Genomic DNA, 26,953 nt, shown 5'->3' on the forward strand with positions numbered 1-26,953 from the left:
AGCCATTCAATGTCCTCATCTGAAAGATAAGGATAATCCCAACCTTATGTGGTTGCTGTGAAGGTTAAATGGGAGGACAACTGTTGAGCACAATTTCTAGCATTAAAGAAATGACCATTATAGGCTTTCTTGGTAGAGGTTGAGAAGATGATTCTAAAATTTATATGAAAACTTGAAGGATCTAGACTAACCAAAGCAATTTTGATGAACAAAGTTGGAGGGCTGTCACTGCTTGATTTCTAGGTCCACTATACAACTGTCGTAATCAAGACAGAAAAGGTCAAGAGACCAGAATAAAGAGTCCACAAATAGATCTACACACATGTGGTCTATTGATTTTTGACAAACATACCCAGGCAATTCAGCAGGAAAAGAACAGTCTTTTTTTTTTTTTTTTTTTAATTTTGTTTTTAACATTTACTTATTTTTGAGAGACAGAGAGAGACAGAGCGTGAGCAGGGGAGGGGCAGAGAGAGAGAGGGACACACAGAATCTGAAGCAGGCTCCAGGCTCTGAGCTGTCAGCACAGAGCCCGATGTGGGGCTTAAACCCACGAACCGTGAGATCATGACCTGAGCTAAAGTCAGGTGCTTAACCGACTGAGCCACTCAGGCGCCCCAAGAACTGTCTTTTCAACAAATGGTGCTGGAACAATTGGATGCAAAAAAAGTGAATGTTATGTACCACATGTAAATATTAACTCAAAAGGGATCATAGGCTTAAATGCAGGAATTACAAACTATAAAAATTGTAGAAGAAAACAGGATAAAATCTTTGTGATCTTGTGTGATGGTAAATTTTATGTTTCAATTTGGCTAAGCCATGACACCCAGATATTTGGTCACACATTTAGATGTTTTTGTAAAAAAGTAGATGTCAAAACTAGATGTTTTTGTAAAGGTGTTTCATAGATGAGATTAATACTTAAATCAGTAGACTCTGAGTTAGGCAGATTATCCTCCATGGTGTGGATGGGCCTTGTCCAATCAGTTGAAGACCTTAAGTGAAAAAGATTCCTGTGAGGAAAAGAGAATACCGCATCCAGATTACCTTCGGGCTTGAGGTGAAACAGCCACTCTTGCTGAGGTCCACACTCTGCTCCCTTACCCTGCAGAGTTTGGACTTGCCAAGCCTCCACAATTGGCAGGAGTTAATTCCTGAAGGTAAACCCTTTGCAAAGGGTTTGATTGTAGTAAACCCAAGCATGACACTTGATAGTTCTTGCAGAAATGAAGAGCATGTGGGGCTGATAGATGTTTTCTGGCAGTCACTCCAAAGAAAGACTGGAGGTAAATGATGTACATTCATGGTTTAGGAAAGAGAACAAGAGCAGGCTCTGCGTACGTCATCCCTCCTGCTGCTACTGCCTGGACTTCTTACTCTTGAACCTGTTTCCCATTGGTCAAAACCTCTAGGAGGGGTCTGTGAAGCCAGCTTTCCAGGGCACAGGGAAGCAGTGGAAACCAAGGACCTATTTTGTTGTTATTCATTTGCTTTGTTTTTGGTTCTGTGGGTGTGTATTTAATATTAGGACTTATTGAAATGGTGTGAGTCTGAACTTGTGTCTGCCAGCCTTTGGGTTTGTAGTCCTTTCCTGAAAGCTGTCAGTCCCCGAGAGGTAGGCGGTGGGGGAAATACATGCTTACAAGAATGTTGCTCAGGTGAAGAGGTTCACGTGAGGGAGAACATGTTGTGTGTAGCATGATTCTTCCAGAAGTCTCCATATATTTGCTTAAAAAGATATAAAAATTGTTCAGTTTTTGAATAAGTAGCTCATTCACATGGTTCTGATACAGAAGATACAAAAGTTGACAAGTCTTTCTCCTGTGCTGTCTCCCACTCAGTGTTTCCCTCCCTGAAGACAACTTGTGTTACCTGTTTCTTGCATTTTTTCCTGACATATTTCATGCATATATAAAAAAAATGGAAGTATCTCTATTGTTTCCCACCTTTTATACAAATTGTAGGCTACTGGACATATGATTCTTCACTTTGCTTTATTCCATGGACTGTAATTGGCTTACCCTATTCCCTATCGATGGGCATTTAGATTATGCTAATCTTCTCTTGTAAATTATGCTGCAGTGACCAACCTTGTCCTAAGGTCTTATTATACAGTGTGGTTATATCTGTGGAACAGATTTCTCTAATTGGCACTGCTGGGTCAGGGCACATGTGCCCTTGAAATTGTGACAGCCAGAGCGGAATTGCTCTGCACTGAGGTTGTGCCAGTGGACCCTCCACCAGCACAGCGAGAGAGGCTTGGAGGTCTACCTAGCCAATGGTTCTTCTCTCTCCCCCGCTCCCCGCCCCCCCAGCCGTGGTATTGTAGGTGATCATCTCCCATGCTTGGATGCACCGTGACCAGTGGTTTCCTGGCCTCTTCTTCCTGACTCCTCCGTCCTCTCTCTATTTTCCTAGCTCTTCATCTTCTGAATTTATCCTGCCTTTCTAGCATTCTCTTGAGGAGCTCTCTGCTGTGACTAATTTGGCCTCTGTTCCTCTCTACTTCAGCTTGGGTTTTGTAGGATTTTCTTTTTCCCGTGGTCTGGGTTGTGTCTAGGGCCTGCTGCTGGGAGTCAGGGAGAAAAGCATGGGAGTGGCTGATGGGAGGGGAGCAGTGGGAGGGTCTCCACACCCCTCCCCTTCCTCACCATCCACTCAGCTGGAAAACAGGATTCCCTCCCAAGGCTGCCTGGGAGTTTTCACCTCACACCCAGTGGCCCAGTGTGTTCTCACCTCCCGAATGAAAGCAGGAGCCTACTACACAGGGCTGATAACAGCCCCTGGTCCTGCTCGGGGCTCTTAGATCTGCACACTCCACCGGGGGGGGGGGGGGGGGGGGGGGGCAACTAGGGTGTACAGTTACAAGTCAGGTCTGACAGAAAAGTCTGCTTTTTGTTCTGCAGTAACTACAAGCCTTGCCTCGTGGGACGAAAATCTCAACCAGGAGAACTTAGGCCTTTGTAGTTTATCATCAGAAATCATCAGGGAAACCTGACATATGCTGGTAATTCTGAGCAACAGTTATAAAACAAACACATGTTAAGATTTCATTATATTAATTCATGAGGGAACCACTGAGATGTTGCAATTGGTTCAGAGGAGAATTCAAACAATTACCATTGTGTAGGCCATCAGGAAAGTGCAAATATATTTGCTTATTGGATATGAAGCCGGCCAGTATCTACTGGGTCTCTTCTAGACACAATTTATTGGCATTACCCTCAGCATTCTACAACTTAGAGCTATAAAATAACTAAAAGACAATGAAGACAGTGGGAGATAACCTGGAATTGCATTTTGCGTGAGCCAGGGCACCTAGTCCCCTCTCTTTCTCTATCTCTTTCACCCATTTTTATTTTATTTTTAAATTTCTCTTCTTTTGTTTTTTTAAAATTATGGCAAAATAAACATAACATGATATTTACCATCTGAACCATATATTTTTTTTTACCTTTTTTTTAATGTTTATTTTTGAGAGAGAGAGAGAGAACATGAGCAGGAGAGAGACGGGGGGGGGGGGGGGGAGACACAGGCTCCAGGCTCCAGGCTCCAAGCTGTCAGCATAGAGCCCGATGCGGGGTTTGAACCCACGAACAGTGAGATCATGACTTGAGCTGACCAACCAACTGAGCCATCCAGGCACCCCTACCTTTATTTATTTATTTATGTGTGTATGTATGTATGTAGGCTTCACCCCCAGCGCAGAGCCCAACGTGGGGCCTAAACTCTCTATCCTGAGATCAAGACATGAACGGAGATTGAGAGTCAGGCAATTAACTGATTGAGCCACCCAAGTGCCCCGAACCATATTTAAGTGTACGATTCAATGGCATTAAGTACATTCGCATTTTGGGCAACCGTCAGCACCATACATCTCCAGGACTTTTTTCACCTTCTCAAACTGAACCTGTGTGCCTGTTCAGTGGTAACTCCCCATTCCCCCTGCCCCTGGTCTCTGGCAACCACTGTTCCACTTTCTGTCTCTCTGAATTTGTCACCCATTTAAAAATCTTTCCCATTATTTTCTTACCAGGAGTGGAGGCATCTCTGTGACCATCTCTTGAGCTTGGCCAAGTTATGTGACCATCTCTTGAGCTTGGCCAAGTTATTAGCAAGTTTGAGCCTTGGTTTCCTTTCTGTAAAATCAGCCTAACAATACCTACCTCAGGGAATTGTTGTGAGGATTAAATAAGATAGTCTGTGCAGGGTGCTTAGTACAGCAAAACCTTGGATTGTGAGCAACTTGTTCTGTACGATGAGCAAACATTTCTAATAAATTTTAACTTGATAAACAAGCGATGTCCTCCAATATGAGCAGTACGTGACACTGAACGTCACATGACCACAACTGAGCCAATGGTCCTTCTCTCTCTCTTTCTCTCTCTCTGTCTCTGTCTCTGTCTGCGGGATTGTGGGTGATCATCTTCCATGCTCAGATGCTTGGTCTCAGGCTGTGGTGTTTGGCAGACATCAGTGATTTTTTTTTTAGCATGTTGGAAGGTGCCCACAACTGGCACTAGTGTATTTTTTTGTCACTTCAAAGCACCTATGGGCAGTCCTTTGCTTTTCCGTAAGCTTAGGAATACTTTGCTTCATTCTAGGTCAGGCTGCCTGCAGATATAGACCCTTCTGCTGCCTTATTGCCAGTTACATTAAATACAGTATGTGACAAGAGTTTATTAATACTGTACTGTCGCCAACATCCATGCAAGCGTATACAATGATACCAATGCAGAAAAAGAGTCCATTGATCCAAAAGATAGCAGTGATTCCGTTAGTGATAGTGAAAGTTGTCCTACACAATAACCCTTCTCTCTCTGGTCTCCCTCACACCAGCCCCAAAGGTTTTCAAAGGTAAGTGCAGGTTAATTTATTTTTCTTTATAGTTTGCATTTTCTTTATTATTTTGTATTATATTATTGTAATCATTTTTATATGAATATTTTGGGTTGTGGAATGAATCATCTGAGTTTCCATTATTTCTTACGGGGAAATATGATTTATATACAAGTGCTTTGGATTACAAGCATGTTTCCGGAATGAATTATGCTCACAAACCAAGGTTTTACTGTATAGTGTAATAAGGATGTAGAAAGATCAACGGATGGTAGCTATTATCATAATTACTGTTCTCTCACTTGAGTCCATGGTCCTCAGACACAGACGTTCCTTTGGGTCAGTGGTTCTCGGTTTCTACTGCACATGTGATCACCTGGAGAGTCTTTGAAAATACTGATACCCAGGTCCCAACTCAGAGGTTCCAATTTAACTGGTCTGGGTGTGGCTTGGGCTTGGAGAGTTTTCAAAGCTCTAATGAGCAGCCAAGTGGGGAACCACTCACTGCTCTGGATGTTTCTCCCTGAGGTCCCAGAGCCTTGCATGTGGGGTAGAACAGCATGTTCTGTTGAGCATCCGGCCAACTCTGTGGTTAGACACCTGGAAGTCCTGGTGCTCTTTGCAGAGCACCATGAAATGTTGATAATTGAAATGCCATAATCCAAAGTAAAGACATGTTTACTAGCAGGAAATAAATGTCTCAGACGTGGGTAGGCAAATGCATGCTGTGAATTGTGTGGCTTGCCTATGAGACAGTGCATGGAAACTTATTGGGTCGATACTAGAAAAGTCTCAGCAAGTGTTACCTTATGATGAGGGGGTGGATTAGGCAGACAGCACAGTGACTCATGTTTCTAGCTGAGAAAGGTAGGAGATACCCTGAGGAGATGCTCTTGGAGGAAGGAAAAGTGGCGCTCTCAGACAGTGTACTGGTGTAGCAGGTCAGACACGAGTCCTTGCAGGAGCCAGTGGAGAGACAGCCTGCAACTGAGGAGAGCAAGTCTTAGAACTTCTGGGTGGACGCTCAAACCTGACTCGGCATCTGAGAAGGGACTGTTGAAGCTGCCATTGGGGAAAAGGAGCACCGGAGCTGGCCCTGAGTCTCTCAGCTGCTCTCCTCCCCCTCCACTGCCTTCGGGGAAGTCTCTGAAGTGGCTCCTCTTCAGTCTCCCTCATGCCTGTTGACAGTGGTGTTCAGTGGGGGTGGAGGCGGGGCCAGGCCGGTGCTTCGCCCCAGTGGCCCCGGGTGTTCAGGCAGCTCACCATCCACCCTTCCTTGTGCTTGTGGTCTGCCCGTGTGGTTTGCACTTTGCCTCATTAGTCTGCACTTAAAATCGAAGCCTCTAACAGCTGAGTATTTTATTATCCAGATTAATGTGCCATAACCCCCCCCCCAAGTTTAAAAAAAGAAAACAAACCCTGAAGTTCTGTAGTTAATAGTTCTTAACCACTCTAGAGGAGACATTTTAAATGTCCTGGCATACCTGGGTGTCAGTATTTTAAAAATCCTCCCTAAATGGCTACATCTTTTCTGAACACAGTGCGTTGGAGGATTAGTGTTTTCCAGGGCAGTAATCAGCCTGTTGCAAGCCTGATGCTTCCGAGGTGTCATCACCTAATCCGCATTGAGGAATGTCATAAAGAGGCCATAGAGGGAGGGAGCTTTAGAAGCAGCCCAGATGCCAGTGCAGGTGGTTTATTGGTGAACTCCCGGAGTCCCTCCTATTAGTTTTCTTCGTTCTCTTAAGCTATAATGACTTGGGTTTCAGAAAATAAATTAGTCTAGAAACTCGTTCAGAAAGTGACATTTTTTTCTTATCGGTCCTCTCAGTGTGTTTTCAGTGAGAACTGGCTGTTGTATGTTTAGGTTGTTGCGAACCAAGGATCTAGGGTAGATGGGTGAGTGGGTGGCAGCTGTGCCTGGTCTTCTTTTAGCCCATGTTTTCATCGACCCTCCCCCAATGTATAAAGAATTATATGCCATGAGCAGATGAAATTTATTCCAAGTATGCAAAGCTGGTTCAATTAATATAATTCCCCTATCTCAGTCTGCTCAGGCTGCTATAATATAATACCATAGACTGGGGGGCTTGAACAACAGATACTTAATTTCTCACAATTCTTGAAGCTGGCAAGTCTAAGATCAAGGTGCTGGCAGATTCAGTTCCTGGTCAGAATTCCTCTTTCTGGCTTACAGACAGTCACCTTCTTGCTGAGTTCCCACATGACAGAGAGAGAGAATGAGAGCTCTGGTCTCCCTCTTCTTATGAAGAAAATTCCTCTCATGGGGTCACCATACTCACCTTCTCATCTCATCCTGTTTACCTCCCAGAGACCTTTCTCTAAATACTACCACATTTGGAGTTAGAACTTCAACATATAAATTTGGGTGGGTGGGGGGGGGACAAACATTTAGGCCATAACAATAAGCTAAACAAGAAAAATTATATAATCATATTAACAGATGCAGCAAAGGCATTTGACAAAATCCAACACCCATACATCATCAAAACAAAACAAAACAAAACAGTCAGCAAAATAGGCATCGAGGAGAACTTTCTCAACATGATTCAGATCACCTACATAAAACCTACAGCTGACCTCATACTTAACAGTGGAAGACTGAACAAACACCCCTGTAAAATAAGGAGCAAGGCAAGGATGCCACTGAGTCAATATAGTATGCAAATTCTAGCCGCTGCAACAATGCAAGAAGAAAAAAAAGGCATGCACGTTGGAAAAGAAGAAATAATACTGTCCTTGTTGGAAGATGACATGATTGTCTACATAGAAAATACTAAGGAGGGGCGCCTGGGGGTGCTCAGTCAACTGAGCATCTGACTCGATGATTTCAGCTCAGGTCACGATCCCAGGGTCCTGGGATTGAGCCCCGAGTTGGGCGCTGAGCATGGAGCCTGCTTGAGATTCTCCACTCCTCCTCTCCTCTCCTGTCCCTCTCTGTCTGCCCCTCTCCTCCACTCACGAGTGCTCTCTCTCTCTCTCTCTCTCTCTCAAAAAAAGAAAATACTAACGAAAATACAAAATACTCCTAAAACTAGTAAGAGAGTTTAGCAAATGTGCAGGATAGAAGATCAACACACAAAAATCAATTGCATTACTATATACTAATGACGAACGTGTAGAAATGGAAATTTAAAACACAATACCCGTTATAGTCACTTTAAAGTGACTATATATTTTTAAAATATTTTTTTAAAAATATATTTTTAAAATTTTTTTAATGTTTATTTTTGAGACAGAGAGAGACACAGAGTATGAGTCCCTGAGCCACCCAGGTGCCCCAATACTTAGGTTATATTTAATAAAACATGTACAGGATATGAAAAGTTAGAAAATACTGAAGAAAGGAATCAAAGGAGGCCTAAAATAGAGATGCACATCACGTTCACAGAAGACTCAATATAGTAAACAATTCTCTCCAAATTGATCTATATGTTGAACGTGGTTTCTATTAAAAGCCTATCAAAATTTTTTGCATAGACAGGAATTTTCTAAAATGTATGAGGAGAGGGCACCTGGGTGACTCAGTCAGTTAAGTGTCTGACTTCGGCTCAGGTCATGGTCTCACAGTTCGTGGGTTCCAGCACCATGTTGGGCTCTGTGCTGACAGCTCAGAGCCCGGAGCCTGCTTTGGATTCTGTGTTTCCCTCTTGCTCTCTGCCCCTCCCCCATTCACACTCTGTTTCTCTCGCTCTCTCTCAAAAATAAATAAAAACATTAAAAAAAATTTTTTAATGTGTGTGGAGAGGCACAGACCCTAAAATAGCTAAAAACAAGTAAATTGGAAGTAATTACTCTACTTGATACTAAGGCCCACGATGTAGCTACAGTAATTGGGAGAGTGAGTGAGGTATTGGTAGAAGGATGGACACAGAGATCAATAGAACACAACTGAGAACCCAGAAATAGACCGACACAAATATGTTCAACTGATTTTTCACAAAAGTGCAAAAGTAATTCAGTAGAGGAACTCTACACAAATGATGTCGGAGCAGTTAGACGTCTATAGTTTTAAAAAATGAACCTAATACCGTATATAGAAATTAACCCCAAATGGGTCATGTCCTTAAATATAAAATTATAAAACTCTTAGAAAAAAATCAGAAAAGAAAATCTTCAGGATCTAGGGCCAGGCAAAGAGTTGTTAGACTTCACACATAAAACATGATACATGAAAAGAAAACTTGGTAAAGTGGATCTCATTAAAATTTAAAACTTTTGCTCTGTGGGCAGCTGTGTTAAAAAGATGAAAAGGCAACCAACAGTCTGGGAGAAAATATTTGTAAACCATACATTTGGCAAAGGACTTGTATCTAGAATTCAATAGTAAAATTCAATTCAACAATTGAATTCAATTCAACAGTAAAATAATGAACACTCTCATCAGAAAATGGGCAAAAGACATACAGAGACATTTCACTGAAGAGAATATACAGCTGGAAAATAAGCACATGAAAAGATGTTAAATATTAGCAAGTAGGAGCTAATGCAAATTAAAACCACAGCAACATATTACTGTATCTATCAGAAAGGCTAAAATAAAAAATAGTGACACACTAAATGCTGATGAGGATGTGGAGAAACTGGATCTCTCATATGTTGCTGGTGAGAATATAAAATGATACAGCCACTCTAGAAAACAGTTTGGCCATTTCTTTTTTTCTTTTTAAAAAAATTTTTTTAATGTTTATTGTTGAGAAAGACACAGAGTGCGAGTGGGGGAGGGGCAGACAGCGAGAGAGTGAGACAGAATCCAAATCAGGTTCCAGGATCTGAGCTGTCAACACAAAGCCTGATGTGGAGCTTGAACTCATGAACCATGAGATCGTGACCTGAGCCAAAGTCGGATGCTTAACCAACCGAGCCACCCAGGTGCCTCTGGCCATTTCTTATAAAACTAAATATGCAACTAGTGGGGCACCTGGGTGGCTTAGTCAGTTAAGTGTCTGACTGTTGATTTTGGCTCAGGTCATGATCTCACTGTTCGTGGGTTTGTGCACCGTGTTGACAGCACTAACAGTATGGAGCCTGCTTGGGATTCTCTCTCTGCTCCTCCCACACTCACGCACGCACGTTCTCTTTCTCTCTCTCTCTCTCTCTCTCTCTCTCAAAATAAATAAATAAACTTAAAAAAAAAAAACAAGTAAATATGCAACTACTATATAATGCAGCAGTTGCACTCTTGGACATTTATCCAAGAGAAATGAAGGCTTATATTTACACAAAGATACACACAGATGTTTATAGTACCCTTATTCATGATAACCCCAAACTGGAAACAGTCCAAATGTCCTGCAGTGGGTGAATGGTTAAAAATTATGGTACATTCAGGGCATCTGGATGGGTCAGTTGGTTAGGCCTCTGACTTCGGCTAGGGTCATGATCTCGTAGTTCGTGAGTTTGAGCTCCGCGTCAGGCTCTGTGCTGATAGCTCAAAGCCTGGAGCCTGCTTTGGATTCTGTGTCTCCCTTTCTCTCTTTGCCCCTTTCCTGCTCGTACTCTTTCTCTCTCAAAAATATATAAACTTTAAAAAATTTAAAAAAATTATGATACATTCATACCATAGAACATGGACTCAGTAGTAAAAAAGATTATCAATATATGCAAGTCTACACACTCTACTATTCCATTTACATGACATTGAAAAAATGAAAGCGATTGAAAACAGATTAATGGTTTCACAGGAGTTAGGGATTGGGGGGCAGGGGAGGGGAGAGAAGTGGGTGTACTTGGAAAGGCGTAATAGGAGGGGTCCTTGGTAATAGAGTCGTGTGTCTTGACTGTATCGATGTCAGTGTATATTCTGATTGTGATATTACACAGTAATTGTGTAGCTGTTACACTTGGAGGGTACATGGGAGCACTCTGTATTATTTCTTAAAACTGCATGTAAATCCATACTCCTCTCAAAATAAAAGCCTTAATTTTTAAAAATTACAATGGAAAGGGGGATGGCAGAGAACAATAAAAGGCTACAATTAAAAGCTATTCCTGTCTTAAGGGCCACGGTTTACAATCTTAAGCCTAAGGCGGAGCTGGAAGTCTCAGGATCTGAGTTGGGTTTGTGCAGATCTGGAACATCTCTGACTCTCCCTGCCCAGTCAGCTAGGCCTGCATCTGTCTGGTTTTTGCATTGCTTGGTTCTGAGTTCTGGTGGTGTATCTCTGGCATTTTATGTCCTATTTGTACATTGTACCCCCACCCTGACACCTTCACACATTGGAGCACGGCTCTTAGGTGCCTTGTCTGGGCTGCTCTGCTTGTGGAGAAGGAGCTGTGATTGGTTGTTGAAAAGGCTGATAGGAAATGTGGGTGAGCACTCAACTGGCAGGGGCAATGACCTTGTTTCTATCATCCTTGAATTCTCAGTACTTAGCCTGGCACTCAGTAAAATGTTCACCAGGTAAATTACACCTACTACCTTAACTACAGAAGACAATTCTTAGACACCCATGCAGTAGTACCTTCAAAATTCAGACCTCTGCCAGAGAAGTGCTTCAGTTAAAGAAAGTCCCAGCATGTTCAGAGCTGTAGACCTGGAAGAAGACTGTCTGAGAGGTAAGACTAGCCTCCATTCTTTCTGTCCCTGGGCCCTGGGCCCTGGGTTTTCCCTGTGCAGTTCTGTCACTTTGCTGGCCACAGCCTGACCTCGGGGTTAATAGCTTCACTTTTAAGACAGAAGTGGCTGAAAATTGATGGGGTTTAGGTTTTAGGGTCCTTCCTTGCGCTGACCCTTTTCAATGCCCTCTACCTAATTTTGCATTTGTAATTTTGCAATTAATCTTTTTCTTAAGGAAAGACTCCCAACATTGTATGTTTCGGGCCTCATGAAATTTGCATTTCATAAAATAGGATTGGTATGGATTCATACCTGGTTCAGGGTCCTTCATAAAAACAGTGCCAGTTCTTGGTTCTCTTAGCATAACTTGGATGGGCTGAAACTCTCCCAGATACTAAGGGAGAACAAACACGAAAGAAGACAAAGACAATGTAAGCATTAAAAAAGCAAAGCTGTGTTGATTCAAGTTTCTTCTTCTCTAATAGCTAGCTTATTCCCAGCACCCACAAGTTCTGGGAGACAGCTGGGCTCCTCACTTCCCAGCACCAGGACTAATTCCACACGGAGGGGTCTTGTGATGATCCATCACGTGAAAACTGGTGATCGAGAGCAAGGGCTTTGAATTGAGACAGTCTGGGTTCAAATATCATTGTACTGCTTAGCAGCTGTGTTGTTGACAAGTTATTGACCCCCCTGTGCCTTGGTTTCTACATCTGTAGAATGGGGCAATAATAATAGCTACCTTAAATTTGCCAGGATAGCCTACATAATGCTGTAGAAACCCAACATCTCAGAAGCTTAAAAAAAAGTTTTATTAAGGTTTATTTTTTGTTCATGCTGTATGTTCATTGCGGGTCTACAGGGGTGGGTAGAAGAGCGGGCTCTGCTCCTCAAGGCTTTCGCTCAGGACCAAACTGATGGAGGCTCTGCCATTGAGAGTAGTGTCTGTCAGTTCCAGTGCTGCAGCAGAGGAAGGGAAGGTGGAGATATGCCCATTAGCTCCAAAATGCTTCCTTACATCACACATCCATTTTGTTGGACAGAGCAAGTCCTGTGGCCACACCTAACTTCGGAGAGATGGGGAAGTGAAACTGTGACTATTAACAGAGTGAAAAGGCAACACACAGAATGGGAGGAAATGTTTGCAAATCATGCATCTGACAAGGGATTCATATCCAACAACTCAACAACAACAACAAAACAACTCAATTTTTATTTTTATTATTATTATTTTAATTCTAGTATAATTAACATTCAGTGTTATATCAGTTTCAGGTGTACAATATAGTGATTCAGCAATTCTATACATTATTCAGTGTCCATCACAGTAAGTGTACTCTTAATTCCCTTCACCTATTTCACTCATTCCTATGCCTGCCTCCCCTCTGGTAACCACTAGTTCTCTATAGTTAAGAGTCTGGTTTTTTTGGTTTGTCCCTTTTTTATTTTGTTCATTTGTTTTGTGTCTTAAATCTACATATGAGTGGAATCATATAATATTTGTCTTTCTGTGACTTATTTTACTTAGTATTATCCATATTGATGCAGATGGCAAGATTTAATTTCTTTCTTATGGCAGAGTAACATTCCTGTGGGGTGTGTGTGTGTGTGTGTGTGTGTGTGTGTGCGCACACACACCACATCTTTATCCATTCCTCTATCCATGGACTCTCGAGCTGCTTGTATAATTTGGCTATTGTAAATAATGCTGCAGTAAACATAGGGGTGCATATATCCTTTTTGAATTAGTGTTTTCATATTCTTTGGGTAAGTACTCAATTGTGGAATTACTGGATCATATAGTAATTCTATTTTAAAAATTTTAAGGAAACTTAATACTGTCATTCATAGTAGCTGCACCAGTTTGCATTCCCACCAACAGTACACAAGTGTTCCTTTTTTCTCCACATCCTCACCAACCTTTGTTATTTCTTGTGTGGTGATTTTAGCCATTCTAACAGGTGTGAGGTGATATCTTATTGTAGTTTTGATTTGTATTACCCTAATGATTGGTGTTGTTTAGCATCTTTTCATGTGTCTGCTGGCCATCTTCTTTGGACTAATGTCTGTTTATGACTTCTGCCCATTTTTTAATTGGATTTTTTTTTTTTTTTTTTGCGATTGAGTTTTAGAAGTTCTTTATATATTTTGCATACTAACCTCTTGTTGGATATATCATTTGCAAATATCTTCTTCCATCCAATGGGTTATCTTTTTGTTTTGTTGATTGTTTTCTTTGCTATGCAGAAGCTTTTTATTTTGATGTAGTTCCAATAGTTCATTTTTGCTTTTGTTTCTTTTGCCTTAGGAGACATACCTAAAAAATGTTGCTATGGCCAATGTCAGAGAAATTACTGCCTGTGCTCTCTTCTAGAATTTTTATAGTTTCAGGTCTCACATTTAGGTCTTTAATCCATTTTGAATTTACTTTGATGTATGGTGTAATAAAGTGGTCCAGTTTCATTCTTTTGCATGTAGGTGTCCAGTTTTCCCAACACCATTTGTTGAAGATACTTTTTCCCATTGTATATTCTTGCCTCCTTTGTGATAGATTGGCCATATAATCGAGGGGCTTTATTTCTGGGCTCTCTGTTCTGTTCCATTGGTCTATGTGTCTCTTTTTGTACCAGTACCATATTGTTTTGATTATTACAGCTTTGTAGTATATCTTGAAATCTGGTATTGTGATACCTCCAGTTTTGTTCTCTTTTCTAAAGATTGCTTTGGTTAATTGGGGTCTTTTGAAGTTTCATAAAAATTTTAGAATTTTTGTTCTAGTTCTGTGAAAAATGCTGTTGGTATTTTGATAGGCATTGCATTAAATCTGTAGGTTGCTTTTTGAGTAGTATGGCCATTATAACAGTATTTTTTCTCCCAGTCTGTGAGCATGGAATATCTTTCCATTTGTTTGTATTGTCTTCAATTTCTTTCTTTCTTTCTTTCTTTCTTTCTTTCTTTCTTTTTTTCTTTCTTTTTTTAAGTTTATTTACTTTGAGAGGGGGGAGAGAGAGAATTCCAAGTAGGCTCCACACTGTTAGTGCAGAGCCCAGTGCAGGGCTAGAACCCATGAACCATGAGATCATGACCTGAGCCAAGATCAAGAGTTGGATGCCCAACTGACTAAGCCACTCAGGTGCCCATGTCTTCAGTTTCTTTCATCAGTGTTTTATAGTTTTCAGAGTACAGGTCTTTCACCTCCTTGGTTAAGTTTTATTCCTAGATATTTTATCATTTTTCATGCAATTGTAAATGAGATTATTTTCTTAATCTCTCTTTCTGCTACTTCATTATATAGAGTATAGAATGCAACAGATTTCTGTACATTGATTCTGTATCCTGTGACTACTGAATTCATGTATCAATTTTAGTAGTTTTTGGTGGAATTTTTAGGGTTTTCTATATATAGTGTCATATACTTTTTTTTAATGTTTATTTATTTTTTTTTTTTAATTTTTTTTTCAACGTTTTTTATTTATTTTTGGGACAGAGAGAGACAGAGCATGAACGGGGGAGGGGCAGAGAGAGAGGGAGACACAGAATCGGAAACAGGCCCCAGGCTCCCAGCCATCAGTCCAGAGCCTGATGCGGGGCTCGAACTCACGGACCGTGAGATCGTGACCTGGCCGAAGTCGGACGCTCAACCGACTGCGCCACCCAGGTGCCCCTTAATGTTTATTTTTGAGAGAGAGAGACAGAGACAGAGTGTGAGTGGGGGAAGGGAAGAGAGAGAGGGAGACAGAGAATCCAAAGCAGACTCCAGTCTCTGAGCTGTCAGCAGAGCTTAATGTGGGGCTCAAACCCATGAACCGTGAGATCATGACCTGAGCCGAAGTCAGATGCCCAAACGACTGAGCCACCCAGGTGCCCCTATATATTAGTATCATGTAATATGCAAATAGTGAAAGTTTTTCTTCTTCCTTACCAATTTGGATACCTTTTATTCCTTTTTCTTATCTGATTACTGTGGCTAGGAGTTCTAGTATGGTGCTGAATAAAAGTGGTGAGAGTGGACATCCTTGTCTTGTTCCTGATCTAAAGGGAAAAGCTCTCAGGTTGTCATCATTGAGTATGATGTTAGCTGTGGGTTTGTCATATATGGCCTTTATTATGTTGAGGTATGTTCTAAGTCTACTTTGTTAAGGATTTTTATCATGAATGGATGTTGTACTTTATCAAATGGTTTTTCTGCATCTATTGAAATGATCATATGGTTTTTATTCTTATTGATATCATGTATCTCACTGATTAATTTGTGAATACAGCTCAATTTTTTTATATCTTCTTTTTTAATGTTTTTTTTTTTTTTGAGAGAGAGAGAGAGAGAGAGCATGAGCAGAGGAGGGGCAGAGAGGGAGACACAGAATCCGAAGGAGTTCCAGGCTCTGAGCTGTCAGCACAGAGCCCAATGCAGAGCTTGAACTCAACGACTGTGAGATCATGACCTGAGCTGGTTGGATGTTCAACCAACTGAGCCACCCAGGCTCCCCAGCTCAATTTTTAAAGTAAACAAAGGACTTGAATAGATGTTTCTCCAAAGAAGATATATAAATGGTCAATAAGCACAAGATAACAAGATGGTTAATAGCACTAGTCATTAGGGAAATGCACATCAAAATCATAATGTGATACTTCACATTCATCATGATGGCTGTTATCAAATAAAGAAAAACAGAAAATAAGTGTTTTAAGATCACGCAGAAATTAGAGCATGTATGTGTTGCTGGTGGGAAGGTAAAATGGTGCAACTACTCTGGAAAATGGTATGGTGGTTCCTCAAAAAATTAAACATAGGGTTACCATATAATTTGGCAATTTCACTTTTAGGTATATACCCAAAAGAAATGAAAGCAGGAACTCGAACAGATGTTTGTATACCCATGTTCACAATAGCAAAAGTGGAAGCAACCCATATGTCCGTCTACAGATGAATGCTTAAACAGAATGTAGTGTGTTCATGAAATGGAATATTATTCAACCTTAAAAAGGAATGAAATTCTGATATATGCTACAACAAGGATGAACTTTGAAGGTGTTGTGCCATGTGAAATAAGTCAGATACAAAAGGACAAACTTTGTATGATTCAACTTATGTGAAGTACCTAGAATAGACAAATTCATAGAGACAGAAAATAGAATAGAGGTTAGCAGGGGCTGTTAGGAGGTGAGGGGATGGAGTTATTGTTTAATGGATACAGAGTTTGTTAGGATAATGAAAAAAATTGGAATTTGATAGTGGTGATAGCTGTACAACATTGTGAATATATGCAATGCCACTGAATTGTACACTTAAAAATGGTTAAAATGGTAAATTTTATATTATGTGTACTTTACCACAGTAAAAAAATCAGGAACAAATTGACCCAAGAAGCAGCAGAAAACTTAGTCTGATTACCATAGATAAGAGTAGAAACATGATTAAAAATGCAGCTTTAAAAAAGTACTTGGGCCAAATCATTAACTCTGTCCCATATTTTAACAATGAAAAAAAACATAGCTCCATTGTTATTTAAACTAGTGTAAAGCATAGAACAAAATGGAAAGCTAGATTTGTTTTATGAAACAAACACAACCTGAATACCAAAACCAGGTAAATATAAATGAGAGAGGGAGAGAAAGATACAGTACATAGATCAATCTCACTTATAAATATAGATTCAAAAATTCTTAATAACATTACTTAGAAAGATACAGCACTTATCAAAAGAATAATACAGTGTGATTATGTGGAGTTTGATCCAGGAATGGAAGATGGTTCCATAATTTGATATACTAACACACTAAAGGAGAAAACGGGGTGCCTGATCCCAACGTTGTGGGATCGAGATTCTGTCTCTCTTTCCCACTGCCCCTCTCCCCTGCTTGCACTCTCTTATAAACAAATAAATAAACAAACAAACAAACAAACAAACCCAACCAACCACATGGTTACCAGTTGCTGAAAAGGCAGTGATTTTTAATTAAAAAATAAAAAAACCCAGAAAATATGAGAGGGCAGTTCTTATCTCTTGATGATAGTTCATCATGCATTGGATCACCATGCTTTGCTCTGTCAGTGCATCAGCCCATTGAAAATGTTGTCTAAGCAGCTCCCTGTGAGGAGTATGGGGGCCATTAAGTGACGCTTTATCACTTACGAACAGATGTATTACAGGAACCAACGGAATCCTTAACAGCTAGTTAAGTTGCTTGAAGTATTTTGGTTCTTCTTGCTAGTGGACTTAAAAAAAAAAAGTTTATTTATTTATTTTTGAGAGAGAGAGCAAGAGAGAGCATGCGTGCACAAGAAGGGGAGGGGCAGAGAGAGAGGCGGGCAGAGGATACAAAGCAGACTCCAGGCTCTGAACTGTCAGCACAGAGCCTGATGCGGGGCTCGAACCCACAAACCAGAGATCATGACCTGAGCAGAAGTCAGATGCTTAAGTGACTGAGCCACCCAAGCACCCCAGGAAGGATCATTTAATGGGACAATTCCTGTACCCTACTGCCCTTGTGTGATTGGACTGTTGATCCTCAGCATAGTTTTACTTCTGCTTCTATTACATTTTGTCTTACTAAAATTAGCCTGTTCTTCTGATCTGAGATTGTCTTGGATCCTGATTTTTGTCATCCAAGGAAGTTAGTCTCTCACTGCTTTTTGTCACCTATCATCTCTTTAAGATGTGATAAGTCACTCATCCGAGTAGACAGGTGGACAAAATATTTTTCCAACAAGGAAAGAAAGCCTTGAAGGCTTTTTAAACTATCAACTTTTTGAAAATAAAAAGGTTTATTGTCTCAGTCTCCTTTGATCCATGGCAATTTTTCTTTGTCCATTTTCTTCTGAATGTCTTCATGACTTTGTTTGCATTGAATCATAAGCCTGAGAAATGCTTTATTTTTTAATCCAAATCTACACCATTCCAGGCAGTTGAGATTTGGGGAATACTGTCTATAACATGAGGACCCTGGGAGCATCTAAGAAAGTTGGTGGGAGTTTTCTACAATTTAAATCTAAATGAGGGGCCAAGTGGCCAGGACTCTAGCTACATGTAGTTCTACCAGAAATGAAATTTGTGATCTTGTAAAATCAAAGAACCTCTGTTAGCCTTACTATCCTCATCCAAATTAAACTTTCAAAGACCCTCAAAGACCTGAACGTTGTATTGTTTCTAAAATATGTTACTCTTATTTTACCATCATTGCATCTTTCTTGCCTCCTACCTCTTTTCCTTGCTTCTTTGTTTAATGTTACAGATAATAGAGACAGACATTACTTGCCTCAGTAAAGATTGCATGACCCTGATCGAACTTATGATCTCCTGAAGAAAGGAAGCATTGTCATTTTGAAGTTATTACATTGATCTAACCTAAATTCTTCTCCCCTAAATGGTTTCCCTTTGTGTGGCTAACATCTGTGCAACTGCCCACCTTGTAACAATCTCCAATTAAGATGGTTTGTTTTATTTCTTTGAGCTACTGATTCCTGGTTCCTTCATCCTTGCCTAACCGCCCCCCCCCCCCAACCTCTTCAGAATTTCTAGCCTGTTTATTCCTTTGGGTTCTGCCCCAGGTTTCTATGTGACTCTGGTTTTAAGCATATCATTGGACAAAGACGGTGTTCCAGGAATGGGTAAGCACAGCACACTTCTCACTTTTTTTTTTTTTTTTTTTTTTTACTGAGATACAATTGATATATAACATTATATTACTTATAGGTATACAACATAATGATTCGAGATTTGTATGTATTGCCTTCTCACTTTTCAAGCCTGCTCTGTTAGACCAGGCAGCTGCCCTGATGAGGGCCAGGGTTTGTCATTCGTGGGGCAGGTATTGTCAGTCTGAAAGGCCTGCTCTCTACTAAGGAAGATCCAAGATACCTAAAGCACGAGAGAAGAGCTGGGACCCAATGTCTGGATTCTGGCTACAGTAATGAGTGACCAGGGTGGTGGCCCCATGGAGTCTGCAGAAAAGGAGTCTTTTCCAGGTTTCTGTCAGTTGTGGTTCTCAAACGGTCCCCGATCCCCCTCCCTGGGGCTCAGCCCTTCCATAGGATGTCTCTCCAATAAATGCTTCCCTCTGCCTGGGGTTGTTGGGTGAGAAAGGTTAAGCAGCATGTCTGAACACCTGCTGAGAACAAAATCAAGGTGTATTTAAGCCGGCAACCTTTAACTGGGCTCCCTTGTCATCCCCACTAGTAGGAGATCTTTATCTGAACAGGAATCTTGCTCCTGGAATGCTCTCTGACAGAGCCCTGCCTCTCCAGCTGGGAGTTGGCCTCTTCAGAATGAGTAGCAGGGACTGCTTCATTCTGCACACCCTTCATGATCACCTGTGAGTGTAATTTATGGGTCGCCTGCCAGAACAGGACTCTCTCTACCATTTCCATGCAGCAGTTCTGCTGGAAGTTGGGACCCACCAGGCTGACCTGCCAGAACAAAGCAGCACTCCAGACCGGAGCCCCAGAATCGCTGACAGTAAGGCCACTTTTTTGTGGTTATGGCCTGGTAACATCACAAGGCCCTTGGCTGTTTACTTCCCTGGAAGTGGCTGAGTCTCTGTCTTATCCTAGGTAGAGCAATGGAAATGTGCATTCCCTGCAGGGTCCTGTGCCCTCTTACTCCTGGTCTCAGATGGCCTATCCTGATAGCAGGGCAGGGTGGAGGAACTGGGACCTTTAAAGGGCCCAAGGCAGGGGTTCATAACCTCTGGATGCATATTAGAATCACCTGGAATTTTTTTTTTTAAAAACCTCATATTCATATCATCCCCACCCTACCCAATCCTTTGGGGGTAAATTTTGGGTTTGTTTTTAAGATTTCAAGTGATTCTTATGTGCAACCAAGCTTGAAAACCAGTGGTTTACATCAGTGGCTCTCAAAATGTCATCCTCAAGGAGCAGTATCTACCTCTCCTGGGAACTTGTTAGAAATGCATACTTTTAATGCAAATTCTCCACTCCAGACCTACTGAATCAGAAAGTCTGGAAGGAGGCCCAGTACTGCTGCCCAGTAAAGTTTGAGAACAACTGGCTCAAGGTATAATATTAATATAGAAAGCAGGATAGTTATATGTGACCTATTGATATAACTATGCAAAAGCATCAGTAGAAAAGATGCACTGAAAAAGATTGGATGAAAATGACAATAGCTGTAAAAAATGATAATAGTTGTATTGGATGGTAGAATTACAGATTATTTGCTTTTATTTTCAAAGTTTTTAGTAATGTCATTATATTGCTCACATATTCTTTTAAGAAACAGGAACTGGGTTGTGGCAGTGCAGTATTTTAGTGTTTTGTACTGACAGGTGGGGTTGAGAGCATCACGAAGAATGTGGCAAGAGGAATGATGCTTGTTTGGACAGGCCCGACATGGCAGATTTCACCTGAGGGCCTATAGCTTCCCTGGAGAGAATTATCCTAGGTCCTCTTCATCTCATCCTATGGGTCTCAGCCTGGCTCACTCATTAGAATCACCTGGGGAGGAGTGCCCAGGTGGCTCAGTCAGTTGAGCATCCAACTTCAGCTCAGCTCATGATCTCACAGTTTGTGGGTTCGAGCCCCACATTGGGCTCTGTGCTGACAGCTCAAAGCCTGGAGCCTGCTTTGGATTCTGTATCTCCCTCTCTCCCTGCTCCTCCACTGCTTGCACTCTGCCTCTCTCTGTCTCTCAAAAATGAATAAACATTAAAAAAAAAAAGAAAAAGAAAAGAAAGAAAGAAAGAATCACCTGAGGAGGGTCTCTTGTTAATAGATGCCTGGGCTCCATCACAAGTTGAGCCAGAAATGCTGGAGACAGGGCTCAGGCATCAATATAGATGGACAGAAGAACAGACCAACCTGCCCAAGTGATTTGGATGTACAGTGAGAGTAGAAAACCTCTCTCCTCATCCTTGAGATTTAAAGAAACCAGGTTATATCCAGACGTCATCATCTGGGCGTCTTGGGAGCTTCCTAACACTGAGACATGGAACCCTTCTGCTAGAAGAGAGCTTCACCCACCTCACCCCCCAGCAAGCAGGCGGCAGGTAGAATGGTGGGTCAGAGCTTGGGGGCCAGAGTCAGACGGCTTAGGGGTGAAACCAGACTCTAATTACTTGCTGTATGACATAGAAAAGGTGACAGGGTCCCTCCATGCCTCAGTTTCATCACCTATAAAATGGAAATTCCTCATATTAATAGTGCCTACCTCATAGAGTCATGGGGGGGGGATTAAATGAGCTAATACAGGTAAAAGTCTTAAGATAGTGCCTGTCATGTAAGTATCCCATAAATGTTAGCTGCTGCTGTCTCTTGCTCATGTCCTTATTATTAGTGGTCTTCCTAATCCCTCTAGGGCCTGGGTTGAGTTGAGTTGAACAGGTTATTGAACTGGGGTAGGTCCCAGGACAAATGGAGGCTTCAGAAATGTCTTTGTCTTATTCATAGTTCACAGTCTTTTCTCCTTTTCCCATTTCTTTCATTGGCCATTCCTAAGGGCATGAAAATGATGGCAGTTGCATCCTTGAGTCTAAATCATTCAAATACCCCTCTAAGGGTCAGTTGTTATTTGCCCCCTCACACTTAAGGGGATTGCAGCCTTCCCCATTTGTCAGGCTTGACCTTGGGGTATCCCTGCTGGGAGCAGCCACTTCCCTGATTGGCTCTACTTTTGTTGCTTTTCACAATAGAATGTTCTAGAAAACAATTACATATCTGCTTCTTTCTCTCCACCTTTGGGTGGTGGTGGTGGTGGTGTGGTGTGTGTGTGTGTATGTGTGTGTTTAAGGGAGTTGGTCTTGTGTTAGGAAACCCAGGGAACAGGAGTGGACAGCTTCAGGTTCAGTGGGAAACTGATTCCTATTGCCTTTGATGCTGCTGTACTTTTACCTGGTGCTAGAAAGGGAGCCAGACATGTGAGGAGGACATTCACCCTTCTCAGAAAAGTCCTCATGTCACTGTTGCACCTGCTTAAGTACTAATGAACCCCCCAGTTGTTTACACTTCCCCTGAGGGGCTGAGACATCCAAGAACCTAGAGCACCCCTAGGCTCTCTATTTCTTTGAGGCCAAGCCTGGAATTGGAATTTGCTCCCATGTCCCTGGTAGCCTCAGCCTGCCTGTGCTTGGGAACACTGGCTTCTCTTTGACATGGCCCTGTACCATCCCAGAAGCAACTTGCTTCCTCGTCATGGAAGGCACAGTCCTGACCTCAGGGAGATTATAGCCTGGTTGGAAGAAAATGCCAGTGCCCAGGGTGACATTCAAAACAGAATGTGCTGGTTTCCTAGGAGGAAGCTGAGGCACTGTGGGAGCAGAGAAGACAAGACCAGGAATGTTTCTTGCTGAGTCAGAGAAGGCAAAGTTTGGAGAAGGGCATTGCCAGGAAAGAAGGCCCATTCAGCAGAGACACAGAGACGGGAAACTGTGGGCTGTATTTCAAAGATGGAAGTGGACACGTGGATCAGGACTGGCCAGTAGGAAATGACCCTTCAGCTAGGGGCCCATTTGGCCATCCAAGTGATCTGATTTCCAACCCTTCACCTAAGTCTGTTTGCCATTGAAAATATCTCATTGGTCTTTGTTAAGGCAGAGGTGCAAAGGTGTCAAGGAGGGGAGGGAACAATTGGGGTGTCTTCAGGGGTGAGGGCTCAGGACAGCTGGAAGGGAAAAAAACCCCGTCTTCGATGGTGGATGTTAGTCTTATTTCAAGCATAATGGGGTGGATAGTGCAGGCTATTCCTGTTTTATAATTTTTTAAATGTGTATTTATTTATTTTGAGAGAGTGAAAGCAGGGGAGGGGTGGAGAGAGAAAGAGAGAGAGAATTTCAAGCAGGCTCTGCACTCCCCAAATGGGGGCTTGATCGCATGAACTGTGAGATCATGACCTGAACCAAAATCAAGAGTCAGACACTTAACCAACTGAGCCAACCAGGCACCCCAGCCTCTTCCTATATTATAGGTGAGAAAATGGGCTCAGGAGAGTGTTGTGGACAAAGTCCCATAGGGGTGATTAGTCAGAGCTGGGATTTGAACTGGGCACATCAGGCTCCGTTGCCTCCAGCCTGTCCTTTCTGCAGAGAGAGGATTCTCTGTTGACTTTGGATGCCAGTCCAAGGCATCTTGTTAGTAATTTATAGTTTCTAAAGCACCTTCCCAGGTATGACCTGGTTTGAACCACAGCACCATTTCCTTCTGTCTTCTGCTTATTTGTGTCCACTTGGGCAAACCCTTTTGCCTCCTTGTGCCTCAGCTTCCAACCAGTCACATCTGGTTCCTGACGAGGATGTTCCTCAGGCTTCCCTGATCTGACACCCTGAGATTCCTTGTCCTTTGTCCTCTTTTTCCAGGCTCTCTCCAGCAAACTCTCTTCATCATGGTTTATGTTTTCAGTTGCTCAGAAGCACTTGTGTCCTACCGTCCTGTCAGCCTTCCTCACAGCACACACATCCGTCTCCTCACGAGAGTAACAAACTTCCTGTGTGTCATAATGCCTAGAAACTTGGTGAAGGTCATTTTCTGATGTCCTTAACAAGGACACGTGATGACAGATGGAAACTGGGACCAGGCCCAGTGAGTGGAACCTGCTTATTTTGCTCCATCTGATCAGCTGTGGACTTTCATGGAGAGAATCAAGGTTAAGCAGTGTGCACTGAGACAGTTGCTAGCCAAGGAAGGTCACTCCATCTCTTCTCAGACATTGCCTTTTTATGAAGGCTTTTTATAGCCCACTTTGTTGGGAGTAACTTTTTTCTTAATTAAGAATTCTAATTTTAAAGTGAGCTCTGACCTCTTTCTTTACAGAATCATTCTAGTGCTTTGATTGCATTTCATGCGTAGAAATTAAGATCCTTTATTGTCTGCTATCTGTGTTTTCCTCCACGGCTAGTTACCCATGGCAAACTGACACTTTATGGAGATCATAAATGAGTTTATTCTGCTAGAATATCAATAAAGGTCTTTGGAGAATTTTATTGCGGTGTAGAGGGATGTAAGAGACTATTTCTCCCTTATTAAGAGACCTATATGAGCCCATCAGGGTGTGTTTCAGTATGGATGGGAGCCAGTGGCTAAATGATTTTTGAAGCAGGAGGTAGAAGATTTCTTCACAGTGAACTTGAAGGGAAAAGCAAAGGAAATACGATGTCCCCTTTAGAATTTGGAGTTTCGCAAGGTCAGTTCTCTGGATAGAAGTTGATTTACACTGATGAGTTATTCTGGGTGTTACCCTCTGTGTTATACTAGAGGGCTATTGAAGAAACAGTCCTTTCTGTGACCCGATCACAAGGCTAAGAAGCCTACTCAGGTGCACAGGGAGATGTGCACACAAGTGCATTCTGCAAACCACTGAAAAGAACCTGGATGCCCATCAGTAGGGAATGGGTGAATAATGAATAAATGATCTGGAACTACATGTGACAATATGAGAAGAAATCTCAAAAATACGACATTGGACAAAAATTGCCAAGTGATATTTTAAGAGTTTAATGCTATTTATGTAAGGTTCTAAAATAAGCAAAACAATATTTATTATCTATGGCTATACCCACGTAGCAAAATATGTAATTAAAGGCAAAGGAATGAAAAATACCAAATTTAATTTACTTTAATTTAAGAATACCAATACCTTGTGGTGCCTGGCTGGCTCAGTCGGTAGAGCATACAACTCTTGATCTTGGGGTTGTGAGTTGAGCCCCATCTTTGGTGTAGAGATTATTTAAAAATAAAATCTTAAAAAGAGTGATTACCTCTGGAGCTGAAGGGAATAAAATCTGGGAGGGGTTCACAAGGAACATCTATAATTTCTCTAAGGTTTTCTTAAAGTGACTTGTAGGTATGTACATTTTAAAATATTCATATTTTTGAATGGCTGAAATATTTTGTAATTTTATTTTATTTAAATATTTTTTTTAATGTTTACTTATTTTTGAGAGAGATAGAGTGGGAGCCGGGGAGGGGCAGAGAGAGAGGGAGACACGGAATACACAGCAGGTTCCAGGCTCCAAGCTGTCAGCACAGAGCCCAATGCAGGGCTGAAACTCATGAAATGTGAGATCATGACCTGAGCCGAAGTCAACGGCTTAACGGACTGAGCCACCCAGGCGCCCCTATTTTGTAATTTTAAATTTTGTTTCAAAAAAGGGAGAACCTATTCAGAACAGTCTGGCCAGTAGTTTCAAATTTTAATAATTACTAACCAGATTTTTCTGGGGCTGATTAGCTTGACCTTTTGCTGTTCTTTCATCTTTTGCCCCATCTGATTCATTGTGACCACTTCATCATCCCTGAGTGTTAGCACCAAGGAGAAAATAAGAGAAAACATGAAACTCTTCATTTTCCTATTTGTTTGATGAGTGTGGAGTGGAAATTATGCACCAAAGGAAATCTTCGCGTTTTTAGCGTATTTTATTCATTCATTACAATGCCAATTACAAAGGTTAACAGAGACAAACTTGAATTCTGAGTAAATATATAAGGATCTCCTGCCGAACTGAAGGGGAAGGGGGCTCCGACTGTGTAAAGCTTGCTCTAGGGCCACACCTGCCTTTAGGGAAGTGGTTTTGATATCCTGTTCTGAAATCAGTGTTTCCTTTGCATTAACAGCATGGCCGGACCCCCCTTCATCTTGCTGCCAATAAGGGCCATCTTTCTGTGGTCCAGATCTTGCTGAAGGCTGGCTGTGACCTTGATGTTCAGGATGATGTGAGTAGAAACCACACTCTACTGGGAGGGGTTGTTTGGGAGCTTGTCTATCTGGAAATACACAGTATAGTGTGTAAGCAGCTAGGCAGTGGGAGGATAGAAGATGCTCTCCTAGCACTTTTTAGCTCCATCTTGGTCCCCATGGGGTCCCTACGGGGACCTTCTTCTTGAAGACCTATCCTGGGACCCATTCTCAGTAGCAAGCTATAGTTTGCAAGTTTGGGGTGGTTTTCCCATCATGGTTCATGTGCTATCTAGTATCATCTACGTATAGAGCCTCAAAGGCATATTGTCTATGTCCTGTCTTGGTGTGAAGGAGCACACTACACACACACACACACACACACACACACACACACACACACGAGTGAGTGTGGGCAAAGCCTGTTGGAAATGTGTCATTGACCAAGCTTACCGTTAGAGAAAAAGTGGGGCTTAAAAACTTAACTTTTTCCTCTTCTCACTTTGATTTCTCTTAGGATACGTTTAGTTTAAAAGGACCTGTTCAAATAAAAAATTAACATATCATGGAATCCAAGAAAAAGGAAGCATCCTGAAAGAGTTTCCTCTCATGTTATGCCTTTATTAAGACCCAGTCTCTGGGGGCGCCTGGGCGGCTCAGTCAGCTGAGTGTCCAACTCTTGATCTCAGCTCAGGTCTTGATCTCAGGGTCATTAATTCAAGCCCCCGTTGGGTTCTGCACTGGGCATGAAGCCTACTTAAAAAAAAAAAAGACTTTGAGTTTCTTCATTCAGATTATGTAGACAAAGACTCCAATTGGCTCCTCTGCAGTCAAGTATTCAATTCCTGACTCAATCACCAATGGTGAGGATGAGGTCATGTGGTGCACAGGGTTGCCTATTGGATCT

The 26,953-nt window shown here is 41.8% G+C and overlaps 1 protein-coding gene across 1 annotated transcript in view; it reads left to right on the plus strand.

The window, feature by feature from the left end:
* The window catches only part of ANKRD6 (ankyrin repeat domain 6), an 82,251-nt gene that overhangs the window by 19,327 nt on the left and 35,971 nt on the right, over positions 1–26,953 (plus strand). Inside the window, exon 2 of the mRNA XM_049652907.1 lies at positions 25,986–26,084. Within this exon, the coding sequence (XP_049508864.1) occupies positions 25,986–26,084 (99 nt within the window). The remainder of the gene's footprint in view (positions 1–25,985; positions 26,085–26,953) is intronic.

The sequence above is a fragment of the Panthera uncia genome (assembly GCF_023721935.1).
Source record: "Panthera uncia isolate 11264 chromosome B2 unlocalized genomic scaffold, Puncia_PCG_1.0 HiC_scaffold_24, whole genome shotgun sequence".
NCBI lineage: Eukaryota > Metazoa > Chordata > Mammalia > Carnivora > Felidae > Panthera > Panthera uncia.